Raw genomic sequence first — 16,096 nt, 5'->3', positions numbered from 1 at the left:
CTCCATCTCAAAAAAGAAAAAAGGAAGAAATAGAAAACACTTTCCTTCTAACTCCTGATATATATACCATATACATATTTTTTTTTCTGGGAAAGAAAACTTTTTTTTCGTACTGAGTTTTACTGTATGCTGCTGCCAGTGTGGGTAAAACAGTTACCCTTGTGAAGTAGAAATTCATGAAAATTCAGAGAGGTAGATGTTAAAGACTGATGAAAGTAGAAGTTTGTATATTATAGCGCATGTGCTACAGGGAGAAGCTTTTGTACAGGCTTCAAATTTAGCTCCCTTTTGAATATCCTCTGGATCATAAGAAGTGGTTTGGGAAACTTTTGAAATTCATTTTACTACAAAAAAGAACAGATTTTCTGGGGTCTGAAGGGATTTGTACTTGAAGATACTCCAGTCAGCAGAGGGTCATGTTGAACATTCTGCAGACAGAATTGTTTGAAGTCTGCAGCTGCCTGGGAAACTTTTATGCAGTTGAGCCTGGCCTCCAGCCGGGGCTGTTGAACCACTTTCTTCATAGCGGTGACGCTGGAGGAGCCAGACATGGTGCACGCAAGGGCCGGGCCAATTCATGGGTTGGTGGGTCGTGGGTCAGTGGGGCCTGACTGAAAACTTCTTGCTTTTATTTATTTTTCTCTTCTTTTTCTTTTTTTAATTTTTTATTTCAATAGTTTTTGGGGTACAGGTGGGTTTTGGTTAAATGGATAAGATCTTTAGTGGTGATTTCTGAGATTTTGATGCACCCATCACGTGTAGCTCCTGATATTAAATCTGAAGTGTGACTTCTTGTTTGAAACCAGCAGTTGAAGGGAACAATGTACTTCTAATTATCGTTTTCTTTTCTGAGGTCATAAATACCATATCCGTATGTCATTCATTTTAATTCTGTTAAAAACTATCTAACTGGTCTTTACTTGATAAGATTTGGTAGAACCCTATTTTCAGTCCTAAGATACAGGATTGTGATTTGCCTCTGCCCTACAGCTTAGTTGATAAACTACTCCTGGTGTGGGATATCACTGCTCTTATTTGCACCCAGTATATTGTCTTTCACAAAGTACCTATTAGTTGATTGCATATTAGTTGGGACTATTAAGCATTTAAGTGTCCCAGTAATAAATATAGCCACCTTTTTTACATGATAACTAACAAACGTCTTGTTTTAATAATGCTTTGGTAATATATTTAAAGGTATTTGGACTTAGTGATCATTATTTAAAATCTTCCCACAGCTAAAAATGTCAGATTTTAAAAAATGTTTGGCCTTGACTCTGAGTGAGTGGAGGGAAAAAAAGTAAAGCTAGTGCTGCCTTTGAGGATTGTAACCATAAATTGGTCTTCATATGGGTTTTGGCCTGAATTCAGATCGCCTACATGGTCTTTTAAGCCCTAAGCTAAGAATTTACTTTATTATATTTATTTTATTTTATTTTATTTTTGAGACTGTCACCCAGGCTGGAGTTCAGTGGCGCGATCTCAGCTCACTGCAACCTCTGCCTCCCGGGTTCAAGCAATTCTCCTGTCTCAGCCTCCTGAGTAGCTGGGATTACAGGTGCACACCACCACACCTGGCTAATTTTTTGTACCTTTAGTAGAGACGGGGTTTCACCATGTCTTGGTCTCCTGACCTCATGATCTGCCTGCCTTGGCCTCCCAAAGTGCTGGGATTACAGGTGTGAGCCACCAGGCCCAGCCGAGAATTTATTTTAAATTGTTCTGGGTTGGTAGTACCTCTGGCATCTGGCAAAAAATTTCTCTAGAGAAATGGACCCTTAACCCAAGTGTCTGAAAATTACCAGAGATAAAGTTCTAGTGGACAAGAAATTATTATAAAAATAAATCAGAGCACAGAAGGGAGCAAAACATTATGGGTGAGAATCAGCAGATATAACAGTCAACAGAACGTTCACCTGAAAAACTTCATTTATTGGGAAATAGGAATATAAAATAAGTATATTTAACATTTTCAAACAAAAGAACCAAAAACATGATCAAGAAACAAGAGATGCCCAAATAAATTTTTTAAAAAATCAGAACTTACAAGAATCATATAATATATAATATTATATAATATCAATAATATGTATATAATATTTATATTTAAAACTCAGCAGATAAACAGCAGATTAGACATTCTGATAAGTAAACTAGTAAATTTGAAGATTGATTTAAATAAATTACTCAAAATGCAGTACAAAGAGACCAAAAAAAAAAAAAAGGTTATATAGAAGAGGTTAAGAAATGTGTAAGCCACAGCTGGGCGCAGTGGCTTATGCCTGTAATGCCAGCACTTTGGGAGGCCGAGGCAGGTGGGTCACTTGAGGTCGGGAGTTCAAGACCAGCCTGGCCAACATGGTGAAACCTCATCTCTACTAAAAATATAAAAATTATCCAGGTGTGGTGGCACATACCTGTAGCCCCAGCTACTTGGGTGGTAGAGGCACGAGAATCACTTGAACTCAAGAGACGGAAGTTGCAGTGAGCCAAGATCACACCATTGCACTCCAGCCTGGGCAAGTGAGACTCTCTCTCAAAAAAAAAAGAAAGAAATGTGTAAGCCAGAGTTGAAAGAACTGATATACATCTAATCAGATTATAGAAGGAGATGATAGAATGGGGAGAGGCAATATTAAGGGTATTAATAGCTGAGAATTTTCTAGAAATTATGGGAAAAAAAGATGCTAATCCATGGATTTAGTAAACCTAACATATTCCAAGCTAGATACATAAAAAATTAGTGTAGTGAAACTGTGTAAAACAATAGAGACAAAGAGAAAGATTTTAAAAGTTGTCAGAGAACTAATAGAATACCTACAAAGGAGTGTTAGGCAGTTACACTGACAGAAGACTTTTTAACAGCCAGAAGACCAAAAAAGAATATCTTCAAAGTGCTGAGAGAAAATAACTTTCATCCTAAAATTGTATATTAGGTTAAGCCATCTTTTAAGACCGAGAGCTAAATACAGACTTTTCAGTTTAAAAAAAAAGAGAGAAAGGAAAAAAAAAGGAAGAAGCCTGTAATCCCAATGCTTTGGGAGACTGAGGCAGGAGGATCATTGAGGACTGCTTGAGCCCAGGAATTTGAGATCAGCCTGGGCAACATAGCAAGACCTCATCTCTACGAAAAATTAGCTGGATGTGATGGCACATACCTGTAGTCACAGTTACTCCTAGCCATTCAGGAGGCTGAGGCAGGAGGTTCCGTTGAACACTGGAGTTCAAGGATACAGTGAGCTATGACCATGCCACTGCACTCCAGCCTGAGTGACAGAGAGTATGACCCTATCTCGGAGTGGGGGGAGGGGGGAGAAGAAAGGAAAAAAAGGAAACCAACCAACCAAAAAAAAACAGAATTTATCATTAACAGATTCTTATTGAAATAACTTCTAAAAGAGGTACTTAGGAAAAAGCAAAATTATTTCAGAAAGAAGCTCTGAAATGCAATAAGGAATCTGAGCTAGGAAATGACTAACACGTGGGTATGTCCAAACAAACATTGACTGAGTGAAGCAGTAATAATGCCTAAATACATTTAATTTATGGGGTTCACACCTACAAGAAAGAAGTAGAAGAAGATATGTAATTGCCTAAGTTTGAGAAACACTGATTTAACCACTTATAAACATTTTCATCTATCTTCTATCCTTTTTTTCTGACAACTACCATTTATTGAGCAACTATGTGCCAGGCACTCTCCTAAGCACCTTTCCTTGCATTGTCCTCACAGAAACCTTACAAAGTTTGTATTATTATCATTATTTTATGCTTGAGGAATCAGACAGAGACATTATTCAACCAGAGTAGGGTTCCACTGCTAGTAAGTGGCAGAGCCAGAATTTGAATGTGTGCCCACCTGTATCTGAGGTCTATTATTTTTCACCACATCATTCTATTTTCCACTTGATAGATATAATCCTAGCATGTAAAGAATACATTTTCTTTTAGGTAGGGAGCTTCTCTTCTGTGTCAGAAATAAGAATGTTTGGGTTTCTTATGCACAGTGAATTGCTAACAAACCTGACAAGGTAGTTTTGTGTTTGACTTTAGATCTTCAGTGTTATCTGTGGTACGTGTTTTTCTCCTTTGATTTGAAATGTCTATTCCTAATATTCTCAATGCTGATAGTCTTTGCCTTTTTCCTAGGGCTGTGTGCAAGAAGTTTGGGTTGCACGTGAGTCGAATGATGCTAGCCTTCTTGGTTCTCAGCACTGGCATGTTTTGCTCATCATCAGGTAAGTAAAAGGGCAGATGAGGGAATTGCAGGTTCACCAATAGTTCACAGTTGCATTTAAAGGAAGCATTTGTCCAAATGTAGGTTATATTTGTAGAACATGTTAATAATTTGCAGAGCACTGTTATCTACATTATCTTGATTGACCTTTGTAACAATCCTACCATGTAAGTAAGAAAAATATTTTCTCACTTTTGCAGGTAAGAACATTGAAACGTAGATGAAATGATTTACTAAAAGTCAAAATTCATAAATGGTAGAGCTGATAGTCTCACCAGGATGTTTTCTATTCCATTCTTGCATCAACCACCCACTTCCTTTCTTGGCCATTAGTGGAAATAAAGTAATTCTTTTATTTTGTTTAAGCAAGTTATTTGTACATAAAGACCTTGTTGTTGATGGTTCTCTTTTCTACTGATGATACATTATTTGATATGTATTCTATGTGCATCTTCTGCTGGGCTTTCTTTTAGTAATAAGCTTCTGGAAATTTAGAATAAAAACCTCACTCTAGAGCATTGGCTTTCAGACTGTGCTGCCATTGAACATTTGTGTTGTATAAGCTGAATCAGGGTGGTCCACTGCCAAATGGTAGTCTATTCCCAGTTCTCCAGAAAAATTAAGTTACTGGATATAATTGTCTCAATTTTAGTTTCTGCTTGTGTGTACCAGGATCTAGTATATACACTGAGTATACACAAAAACATAGTATCTGGCACAAAATTATATGCTTACTTTTCCCTTATTGAATATATCAAAATTGATGTTGTTCTGCAGAGATATCAGGGCTGTACTCCAGAGTGACTTTGAGAGCCTATCCTAAATGCATCTGTGCTCTACCCTCAGATTCCTCTGCCCCCTTTGTCCTCTACACTGCAGCTGGAACTGACAGCTTTGGATGGCATCATTATTATTTGACATTTATTGGTAAAGGGCGTACCTCACATGTTTTTTAAGTTGCTTTCCTACTACTTTTTTTTTTTTTCTTTTCTTTTCTTTTTTTTTTTGAGACAGTCTTGCTCTGTTTGCCCAGGCTGGAGTGCAGTGATGCCATCTCGGCTCATTGCAACCCCCTCCTCCCAAGGTTCAAGCGATTCTCTTGCCTCAGGCTCCTGAGTAGCTGGGATTACAGGCGTGCACCACCACGCCCAGCTAATTTTTTTATTTTTGATAGAGATGGGGTTTCACCATGTTGGTCAGGCTGTTCTCAAACTCCTGACCACGTGATCCACCGGCAAAGTGCTGGGATTACAGGTGTGAGCCACCGCACCTGGCCTCTTTTCTTTTCAAGTGACAAGGTCTTGCTCTTCACCTAGGCAGGTTAGAGTGCAGTGGCACAATCATAGCTTACTGCAGCCTTGAATTCCTGGGCTCTAGCAGTCTTTCCACTACAGCCTCCCAAGTAGCTAGGACTATAGGCATGCATCACCATGCCTGGCTAATTTTAAAGTTTTTTGTAGAGATGGAGTTTCACTGTGTTGCCCAGGCTGGTCTCAAACTCTTAGCCTCAAGCAGTCCCCCCCGACCTTGGCCTCCCAGAGTACTGAGATTAAAGACATGAGCCACTGTGCCTGGCCTGCTACTCCTACAATTGATCTTTATATGTAGAAAATTCCTGAGAATATCTTTAGTTTTGTAGTCTCATTTGAGACACAGATAAGTTGAAGGCATCTTTTCATACAGAGCCTCTGAACCCTTTGCTGAGTTTAAAAAAACCTCACTGCCTATTAATTGTGGTTGTTTTGTAGTTGATACTGATTTTTCTTCCCTACTGATTCAGACTTTCTGCAGCAGAAGAGGCAGATCTGCATTTTTGTTCAGAGTTACTAGAAACACTTTAATCAATTGTTTCTGTTCCAGAGACCCTGTACTCTGTCCTCTGCTGTATGCAACAAGGTTGAGGTAGATGGAACTAATTAGGGGGCTATTTAAAGGCCAGATTATCTGTGTCAGCAGATAGAGAGTGCAAAGCATTGCTGCCATACAATATCTGGCCCTTGAGGAGGCTTTCTAGAATTTCTGGGGCTAGAGGTTAGGACCAGGACAGTCTCAAAAGACCAATGGAAGATAAGCTTCTTCAGAAGTAAATTGTCAGCAATGGCTCTAAGTCTTTTAAAGCATGTTCCCTTCCTGGAAATATAATCATGGGGTGTTCCTGGGGAGCATGGAATTCTATGAGCTTTTGATTTGAGGTGTAGGCTGGGAGAGGAATTACATGGTTAGAATTGTATAATTGGGTTGGTACCTAAAAAAACAGGAAGGAGAGGCCAGGTGCGGTGGTTCACGCCTGTAATTCCAGTACTTTGGGAGGCCGAGACAGGCAGATCACGAGGTCAGGAGCTCGAGACCAGCCTGGCCAACATGGTGAAACCCCGTCTCTACTAAAAATACAAAAATTAGCTGGGTGTGGTGGCACGTGCCTGTAATCCCAGCTACTCGGTAGGCTCAGGTAAGAGAATCGCTTGAACCAGGGAATCAGAGGTTGCAGTGAGCTGAGATCCCACCACTGCACTCCAGCCTGGTGATAGAGCAAGACTCCGTCTAAAAAAAAAAAAAAAAAAAACCAGGAGTGAGAAAAATAAGTCATTGAACTTTATTTTTTTAAAAAAGAATATCACTTTGCTGTCCTTTCTAATATAGCATTTCCCCAATTATGTACCTGTTTATTGACATTTTATAATGTAGGTAAATTTTTAATCAGTTTTTAATTGATACCTAATTAACCTCGAGCTCTTGTCCTCCTGCCTTTTTTCACTTCTTTACTCTTGCAGCATTCCTTCCTAGTAGCTTCTGTATGTACACTACGTTGATAGCCATGACTGGATGGTATATGGATAAGACTTCCATTGCTGTGCTGGGAGTAGCAGCTGGGGCTATCTTAGGCTGGCCATTCAGTGCAGCTCTTGGGTAAGAAACTAACAGTTCTTCTCCCATATATCTCTGGGCATACAGTAAATCTTAATGTTGGATTAGCTCCGTATTGTCTGCATAGAATCTGAAGTTAATCAACTGGGCTTTCAAAGATTCTGGGAAATGGAAGAATATTTCTCTTAGCACTTACTATTATGATTAATTCTCATAAGAATAATGACCATTGAGCATCTGCTATGTGTTAGGCACAGTGAAACCCTTTGTAAACCTTATCTTGAAACCTTACAACAAGTCTGCAGGAGAAATACAATTATTAGTACTTTATAAATGAGAAAGTAGACTCTGAGAGTTTGAATAATTTACCTTTAAGATTATGTTTGCTTTTGAATCCAGGCCTTTTTGACTCTATAGCTGATGTTTTCTCCACGCGGCACCACCCTGTTCTGTGAATTTTTTCACTCACTCGGGTTTGAAATCTGAGTTTCCTCCCGTCTTCCTTCTTTCTTTATTTTTATTTATTTATTTATTTTGAGACGGAGTTTCACTCTTGTTGCCCAGGCTGGAGTGCAATGGCACGATCTTGGCTTATCACAACCTTCGCCTCCTGGGTTCAAGTGATTCTCCTGCCTCAGCCCCACAAGTAGCTGGGGCTACAGGTGTGCGCCACCATGCCTGGCTAATTTTGTATTTTTTAGTAGAGATGGGGTTTCTCCATGTTGGTCAGGCTGGTCTTGAACTCCCGACCTCATGTGATCTGCTCTCCTTGGCCTCCCAAAGTGCTGGGATTACAGGCGTGAGCCACTGTGCTGGCCCAGTCTTCCTTCTTTCTTGTCCCCAGCGTCTTTTTTTCCACCAAGCTCGTTGTATACTCTTTGTTCCCACTACTTCTGTTCTAGTGTGTGGTACCTTAATTTCTTACCTGTACCACAGGTAGTTTAGGAAAATATTTTAATCTGATGCTAAGGTTATTTTAGGATTATATCTTTATTGTAAAAAAAAAAGTAAGTACCAGATTGTATAAGGTAAAAACAATTCCTAATTTTCTTCTCCGCTAGCTCAATCCTCAAAGATAGTCACTGCTAATAGTTTGGTATATATCTTTCCAGAAAAATTATGCTGTGTATATAAATACTTGTATACATACCTATCTGCATTCTTAAAACAAATGGAATTATTCTGTATATATATAGGTATTCTACATATTAAATTTATATAATTGTTTATATTGGTTGCATAACATTCCATGATTTACTTATTGCCTTATTGGTAGACATTTGGTTTTCATTTTTTAACTGTTATACCCAATGCTTCAGTGAACAATTTTTTCTTTTCTTTTTTTTTTTTTTTTTTTTTTGAGATGGAGTCTTACTCTGTCACCCAGGCTGGAGTGCAGTGGCACGATCTTGGCTCACTGCAACCTCCATCTCCTGGGCTCAAGCAATTCTCCTGCCTCAGCCTCCCAAGTAGCTGGGTTTACAGGCGCATGCCACCACGCCCAGCTAATTTTTGTATTTTTAATAGAGACGAGGTTTTACCATATTGGCCAGGCTGGTCTCAAACTCCTGACCTCGTGATCTGCCTGTCTCGGCCTCCCAAAGTGTTGGGTTTACAGGTGTGAGCCATTGTGTCCGGCCCAGTGAACATTATCATACAGATATCTTTGTGCACTTGTGGGAATTTACCTATGGGGTAAATTTTTATAAGGGGAGTTAGAGAATAGGCCATTTTAAGTTTTCGTAATTGCCTTTTAAAGGCTGGTTTCCTCATCTCCATTCCTTTCTTCTATTCTATTTTGCACATTCTCAGATTTTCATATTCCTCAGGATTGTATCTTAGGTCCTCTTCTGTACTTTCTGCTATCTCTCAGCCATCTTGGTGATTCCCATAGCTTAATGTCTAGTCCAGTTATCTCTCTTGATTGAGCTTCATTCATGTATTCCCAGCTGCTGAGTAGATAGCTGCTGAATTCATTATCTTCTCTCCATAGCTGTTCCTTTACTTGTGTTTCTATTCCAGTAAATAGTACTGCTGTCTCCTCAGTACTGACCCAGAAACCTGAAAATTGTCTGTGACTCTTCTCTCTTTCCCATCAGTGTTAATTGGTTGTATCTCCTGAATATCTTTTGAATCTGATTACTTGTCTTCACTCCCTCTTGTTCCTGGATCACTACACGGCCTCCTAAACGATCTCCTCCTCTCTAGTCTTGGCCCCTGTAAATCACCTCTCCAAACTCCACTAGAGTTATATTCCTCAAATGCAGATGTGGTTGTATCACCTCCCTGTTTTAAACTCTATGGTAGCTTCTGCATTGCTTTATGTCATGGAGGTTGGCCGACTGGCCTGTTTTTGTATAGCCCAACAACTAAATAGTTTTTACGTTTTTAAAGGGTTTTTAAAAAACAACAAACATACACAGAGGGAGAAGACTATGCAACAGAGAACATATGTGGCCTGCAGAGCCTAAAATATATACTGTCAGGTCCTTTAAATAAAAAGTTTACCAACCCCTGCCCTGTGGTATCCAAACTCAAAGATAACACAGAAATCCCTGCATGGTCTTCCTTTTACTTTTCCAGCTTCTTTTTGTCAGTTCTTCCATTTCTTTCATTCTCTATTTCATCTACATTGAATTTCACTGAGTTCCTCAAATACCTCTTGGGTGCCACATTTCGATGAGTCCGCCTTTACCAAGATAAGTGATTTCAGGATCACAATTAGTCAGTTAGCAATCAGTATACTGTCATTCATTGAATGCTTTGTGCTAGATACTGCTGATATTTTAGAAATTAGACAGTCATGGTTCCTGCCCTTTTGGAACTTAACATTTTAGTAGGAAAGACAGATATTGGACAAGTAATTAAAAGTATGACTTATCAAAGGAGAAATACAGGTGCTATGGAAATGGAAGTAGTTGGGGTGACAAAAAATAAAAACGTAAAATGTTATGCGGAATTTACATAACAACATGGAGGTTCAAATCACAGAAGAGGTACTGTGACAGCACATGACATTGCTAAATCAATGATAGAGATGATGATGCCATATAAATTCAAAGATGGGGCCAGGCGTGGTGGCTTATGCCTGTAATTCCAGCACTTTGGGAGGGCGAAGCAGGCAGATCTCCTGAGGTCAGGAGTTTGAGACCGGCCTGGCCAACATGGTGAAACCCCATCTCTACTAAAAATACAAAAAAATTAGCGGGGTGTGGTGGTGCACATCTGTAGTCCCAGTTACTTGGGAGGCTTAGGCAGGAGAATTGCTTGAACCCAGGAGGCGGCAGTTGCAGTGAGCCGAGATCACACCACTGCACCCAGCCTGGGTGACAGAGTGAGACTCTGTCTCAAAAAAAAAAAAAAAAAAAAATTAGCCGGGGCTGATGGTGTGTGCCTGTAGTCCCAGCTACTCGGGAGGCTGAGGCAGGAGAATGCTGGAACCTAGGAGATGGAGGTGGTAGTGAGCTGAGATTGCACCACTGCACTCCAGCCTAGGCAATAGAGTGAGACCCTGTCTCAAAAAAAAAAAAAAAAGTCTGTAATAACATTATTACTAAAATCCTAGTAAATCATGGAAGGGAGAGGTTAGTACTTATTTATTTGGCAGGGTGGGTGTAAGACAGTAGGGCACATATACTTATATTTTAAATTTCTGTTACCCATAAATGTGTATAAAATGGAATTCATTCCAGCAGCTCAGTAATTCTATTTCTTGTGCATCAGTGGGATACAGAGCACTCTGATAGGTCCTGTGACGACATCCTCTCACATACCAGGTTTCTTCCCTCACTATAACTGGCAGAGGCATTTTATTCTCAGTTCAGCATGAGGTATGTGTGAATCTGACCTGTCTCTGTCAGTATTTATTTAACTCCCCACTCTGTTTCTCTGTTAAATAGTTTACCCATTGCCTTTGATTTGCTGGTCATGAAACACAGGTGGAAGAGTTTCTTTCATTGGTCGCTGATGGCCCTCATACTATTTCTGGTGAGTTTTCTTTTTTACTTGCTTTGTCCTAAAGTTGTAATGAAAGCAACTTTGATGCGAAAAAAGGAACATTAGGAGTTTATTCTGTTTTTCGTTCTCAGGTTTATCCTATTAGCATTTTGAGAATGTTTCCAGAGCAAAACTATTTTCTGCTCTGTTTTAGGTGCCTGTGGTGGTCATTGACAGCTACTATTATGGGAAGTTGGTGATTGCACCACTCAACATTGTTTTGTATAATGTCTTTACTCCTCATGGACCTGATCTTTATGGTAAGGCTTTGTGAAATTTGGGCAAGTGTTAGGAGATAGCTTAATTTGCCTGAACTTCAACATTTTAATTCAGTTGCCTCGTATCATTAGATATAGCATTTCTTTGCTGATATTATCTTTTCCTATTTAAAAATGACATCTGAGTATAGCACAGTGATGACATGTAGCCACTCAAATATTTCTCCTTGATTAATGTGATATTCCAATACTGGTCTCTATTTTTCCTGTTTGTTATTTTCACTTTCAGAGTTTTGAGGACTCTGGGTATGCTATGGCTTTTGATGCTTTTTTTTTTTTAATTAAAAGTTACTTTTTTCTCTTCTTATTAAAAAATCAGTATGATAGGAGAAGAAAATGAAAGCATAATACTATCATCTCCATATAACTATTACTAACACCTGGGAGTATACCCCAGACATTTTTTTTTGAGATGGAGTGAGACTCTTGTTGCCCAGGCTGGAGTGCAATGGCGCGATCTTGGCTGCCTGCAACCTCCGCCTCCTGGGTTCAAGCGATTCTCCTGCCTCAGCCTCCCGAATAGCTGGGATTACAGCTATTAGCCTGCCACCACGTCTGGCTAATTTTTTTGTATTTTTCGTAGAGACGGGGTTTCTCCATGTTGGCCGGGCTGGTCTTGAACTCCTGACCTCAGGTGATCCACCTGCCTTGGCCTCCCAAAGTGCTGGGATTACAGGCATGAGCCACCGTGCCCGGCCCAGACATTTTCTATATATACACACATTTGATGTTACTTTTTCTCTTCCAGATTTGCTTTACTTCAACTCTAGCATTTGGGGAGAAAGTTTGGAAAATCTGTAGACGAAGTTACAGCGACTGGGGCTGGGCTGGGGTCAGCATGGGAGGTTGGGGAAGTTGACCAGCTTAGGGTTAAGAGAGAAAATGGAATGCCTTTAGTCTGGGGATGCAGTCTTCAGTTTACCCCATCTCCACTCCTTCCCTGATGCCTTTCACTCCACCAGCCAGTTTCATTTGGCCCCTGAAGGAATTTGAGTTAGTTGCAGTAATGGGGGGATGAGCTAGAGATCTTTTGGATCACATCAGCCAAGTCAGCAAACATTTCACGAGAGAGGCAGTTTTTTCATTAAAATAATTATAGTTTCTTCAGCTTTAATCTTTTGAGGGTCTTGGAACATTCTGTATAAGTGCTTGCTGTGGGGTTCTGCTGTGAGGCAGGTTAAGATTGTATCTATCTGTACCCCTGTCAATTTAAGTCTTGTCACTAGCCATGTCCATCATTTGCCTGTGCCATTTTGCCAATAGAACCGACAGATTGAATAAGGAGATTTAAAGTAAGAATATGAATGAGATTTACTTGAGTCTCCTGGAATTTTGGGAATATTATCATTCTAGGTGGCAAATAATAGGTTAAGATAAGCAGTGCTTTGTTCAGTGGATTGAATTCACAAACTGCACAGTTAGAGAATAATTACTAAGTGAAAGAACTTTAAAAAAGCTCCTTTATGGCTCTAAGATCCCCAGGGGTGTGAGAAAAGGCCCCAGTATTAAGCTTTTGCCTCTAGATGTCTCCCTTTAGCTAGGGAGAGTTTGCATGTTTGTGATTGCCTCTTGTTTTAGTTTACTTGTAAAATTTTATTCTATTTCACAAGACAATAAAAGATCTTAGATCTAGACTGCACAGTAGAAATTGTTTCACAGAGAGCCTATTAGAAACACAATATCTACTCTGTGTGGGTGAATAAATTGAGTTAATTTGTGTTAATTTTGAAAAATTGACTTCTCCACCTTTATAATGGGTTACGGATATTCTAACTCTTTATAAAACCTTTTGTGAGAGACTTATGAAAAGTGACAGATTTTTTTGTATCCCTCTGGATTGATGAATCTCTCTCTCTCTCTCTCTTTTTTTTTTTTTTTTTGAGACGGAGTTTCGCTCTTGTCACCCAGACTGGATGCAGTGGTGTGATCTCTGCTCACTGCAACCTCCCCTCCTGGGTTCAAGCAATTCTCCTGCCTCAGCCTCCTGAGTATCTGGAATTATAGGCGCCCGCCACCATGCCCTTCTAATTTTTATATTTTTAGTAGAGACGGGATTTCGCCATGTTGGCCAGGCTGGTTGCCAACTCCTGACCTCAGATAATCCACCAGTCTCGGCCTCCCAAAGTGCTGGGATTACAAGCATGAGCCACCACGCCCAGGGATGAAGCTCTTAAATATAGGAATAATCAGGGTAGTAGGGAAAGTAGCAAAGAAGGAATAAATTCTGGTGTAAGTTTACAGTGCTAGTTTAACAGTGGGTCAATCAGGAACCCCTGTGGTAGGTTTTGAGATCCACTAGAGCAGTGGCCAGTCTTTCCTGGGATATTGGCATTTGCTGTTCATTTCAGTCAGCGTTTAATAGGGAAAGAGTCCTTGGGACTTCTTTCTGCCTACTTTAATGAACCTGGGATAGCTTCAGTTCAGATTTTGCTATTTTGGATGTACAGAAACTGATCACTTTCCTGGGGGTAGCAAAAACTTTGTTGAAACAGAGAGAATTGGCATACCAACAATGAACAGGACTGACACAGTGCTGCAGTCAGCCAGACTTTAGGCAGTTGTTCCTTGATGGCAGGATTTGTGTGCCTTTACCTCATCTTTGAATTTGGTTAAAAAAAAAAAAAAAAAAAAATTTTTGTCTGATCTTTTTTTTTAATTTTTTTTTTTGAGACAGTATCTCGCTCTGTCACCCAGGCTGGAGTGCAGTGGCGCGATCTCTGCTCACTGTAACCTCTGCCTCCCGGATTCAAGCTATTCGCCTGCCTCAGCCTCCCTAGTAGCTGGGATTACAGGCACCCATCACCATGCCTGGCTAATTTTTGTATTTTTAGTAGAGACAGGGATTTCACCATGTTGGCCAGGCTGCTCTCGAACTCCTGACCTTAAATGATCTGCCTGCCTCAGCTTCCCAAAGTGCTGGGATTACAGGCATGAGCCACCATGCCTGGCCTGATTTCCATTCTTTGAGAGTGTTAACTCCTTTTTGGTTTAGGAGGCCTGCAGAGAGAATACTTCTTCCATCTTAGGAGTAGGAATTCCTTGTATATTCCAGACTTACAGTAAAGATCTGTCAAGAATCAATGAATGGATAAATTTTGGGGTATCCATTGGGTTACATTAGTGTGTCATTTACTATTGTATCATAGAATCACTTTAGTTAGACCTGTTGTGGTGCTAGCCTGAGATTTTCGTGATACCAAATAATAATACTATAATAGATATAAATAAAATACTTTTTAAATCAAAAAGTACTTCATGATTGTCAGCTAATTTTATTTTAATTGGTGAGGCCATTCAGTGTATATAAAAGACTTGTATTTTACTAGATGTTTTGAGGCAGTAAAATTGTCAGACAGCTAGATAGCATGTCTTTTGTATTGGAAATGCTAGCTCTTTCACTTTATTACATGTTGGGCACTATTTGGCATTGTTTTGGTTGTTTTACAAGAGTCTCCTGCTCCAGGTGCCTCATTAGCTATGTTAAGCACACGGTTTCTTATCTGAAAATTAAAAATGCATTGGGCTGTATACACCATAGAATACTATGCAGCCATAAAAAGGAACAAGATAATGTCATTTGCAGGGACATGGATTGAACTGAAAGCCATTATCCTCAGCAAACTAACACAGGAGCAGAAAACCAAACACCACATCTTCTCACTTATAAATGGGAGCTGAACGATGAGAACACATGGACACAGGGAGGGGAGCAACATACACTGGGGCCTGTGGAGGGGGCGGAAGGAGGGAGAGAGCATCAGGATAATAGCTAATGCATGCTGGGCTTAATATCTAGGTGATGGGTTGATCTATGCAGCAAACCACCATGGCTCAAGTTTACCTATGTAACAAACCTGCACATCCTGCACATGTACCCTAGAACTTAAAATAAATACAATTTAAAAACAGGAAAAAAGATAGTTTTTGCATACATCTCTTAGTGCTGTTTCTCATGTATAAGAACATACTAAGCCTATTAATATTTCTTGACTGGATGGACAAATGGACTTCAGTTAAAGAAACATTGAAGGTCAGGTGTAGTGGCTCACATCTGTAATCCCAGCACTTTGGGAGGCCGAGGTGGGCGGATCACTTGAGGCCAGGAGTTCAAGACCAGCCTGGCCAACATGGTGAAACCCCATCTCTACTAAAAATACAAAAATTAGCTGGGCGTGGTGGTGCATGCCTTTAATCCCAGCTACTCAGGAGGCTGAGGCACAAGAATTGCTTGAACCCGGGAGGCAGAGGTTGCAGTGAGCCGAAACTGCACCACTGCACTCCAGCCTGGGTGACAGAGGGAGACCCTGTCTCAAAAAAAAAAAAGAAAGAAAGAAAGAAAGAAACATTGAATAAATTGCTTTTGAGCATTAATCTTGTTTCCTCATAGTACTTACTGTCTGATTAGGCTGCAGACACACAAATAGATAATTAGAGGACAGTGTCTTATGTGCTACAGGGGAAAGACAGGGAATCATAGGAGCATGTCCTTCTGGTGGTGTCAAGAAAGGTGTGGCTCTTGAGCTGAGCCTGGAAGGAAGAGTAGAGTGTCCTTAGTAAATGCTAGGGGGGTACATTTCTGACAAATGGAATGTCAAATATAGGGACTGCTGAAGCAAAAAGATTGAATATTGAGTTCTTTATAAAAACTTATTTTTACAGCATTGGTTGGATTTTCGGTAGAAACTATTCAGACATGAGCAAGATGATTTCAATCACTCCA

General features: G+C 40.0%; 2 protein-coding genes across 8 annotated transcripts in view; one reads left to right on the top strand and one right to left on the bottom strand.

The window, feature by feature from the left end:
* ALG9 (ALG9 alpha-1,2-mannosyltransferase) overlaps positions 1-16,096 on the top strand; it is a 90,827-nt gene that overhangs the window by 7,025 nt on the left and 67,706 nt on the right. For all 7 annotated transcript variants that reach the window (XM_063671412.1, XM_063671411.1, XM_054440231.2 and 4 more), the window contains exons 5-8: positions 4,150-4,238; positions 7,009-7,144; positions 11,002-11,089; positions 11,253-11,358. In XM_063671412.1, the coding sequence (XP_063527482.1) occupies positions 4,150-4,238; positions 7,009-7,144; positions 11,002-11,089; positions 11,253-11,358 (419 nt within the window). The remainder of the gene's footprint in view (positions 1-4,149; positions 4,239-7,008; positions 7,145-11,001; positions 11,090-11,252; positions 11,359-16,096) is intronic.
* Positions 341-551, bottom strand: LOC129008246 (guanine nucleotide-binding protein G(I)/G(S)/G(O) subunit gamma-5-like). Its single transcript, XM_054440241.2, has one exon. The coding sequence runs from the start codon at positions 549-551 to the stop codon at positions 345-347; it is 207 nt and encodes a 68-aa protein (XP_054296216.1). The 3' UTR covers positions 341-344.

The sequence above is a fragment of the Pongo pygmaeus genome, chromosome 9 (assembly GCF_028885625.2).
Source record: "Pongo pygmaeus isolate AG05252 chromosome 9, NHGRI_mPonPyg2-v2.0_pri, whole genome shotgun sequence".
Taxonomy (NCBI): domain Eukaryota; kingdom Metazoa; phylum Chordata; class Mammalia; order Primates; family Hominidae; genus Pongo; species Pongo pygmaeus.
The sequence above is the reverse complement of the archived record's forward strand: the minus strand, read 5'-3'. Positions and strand labels throughout refer to the sequence as shown.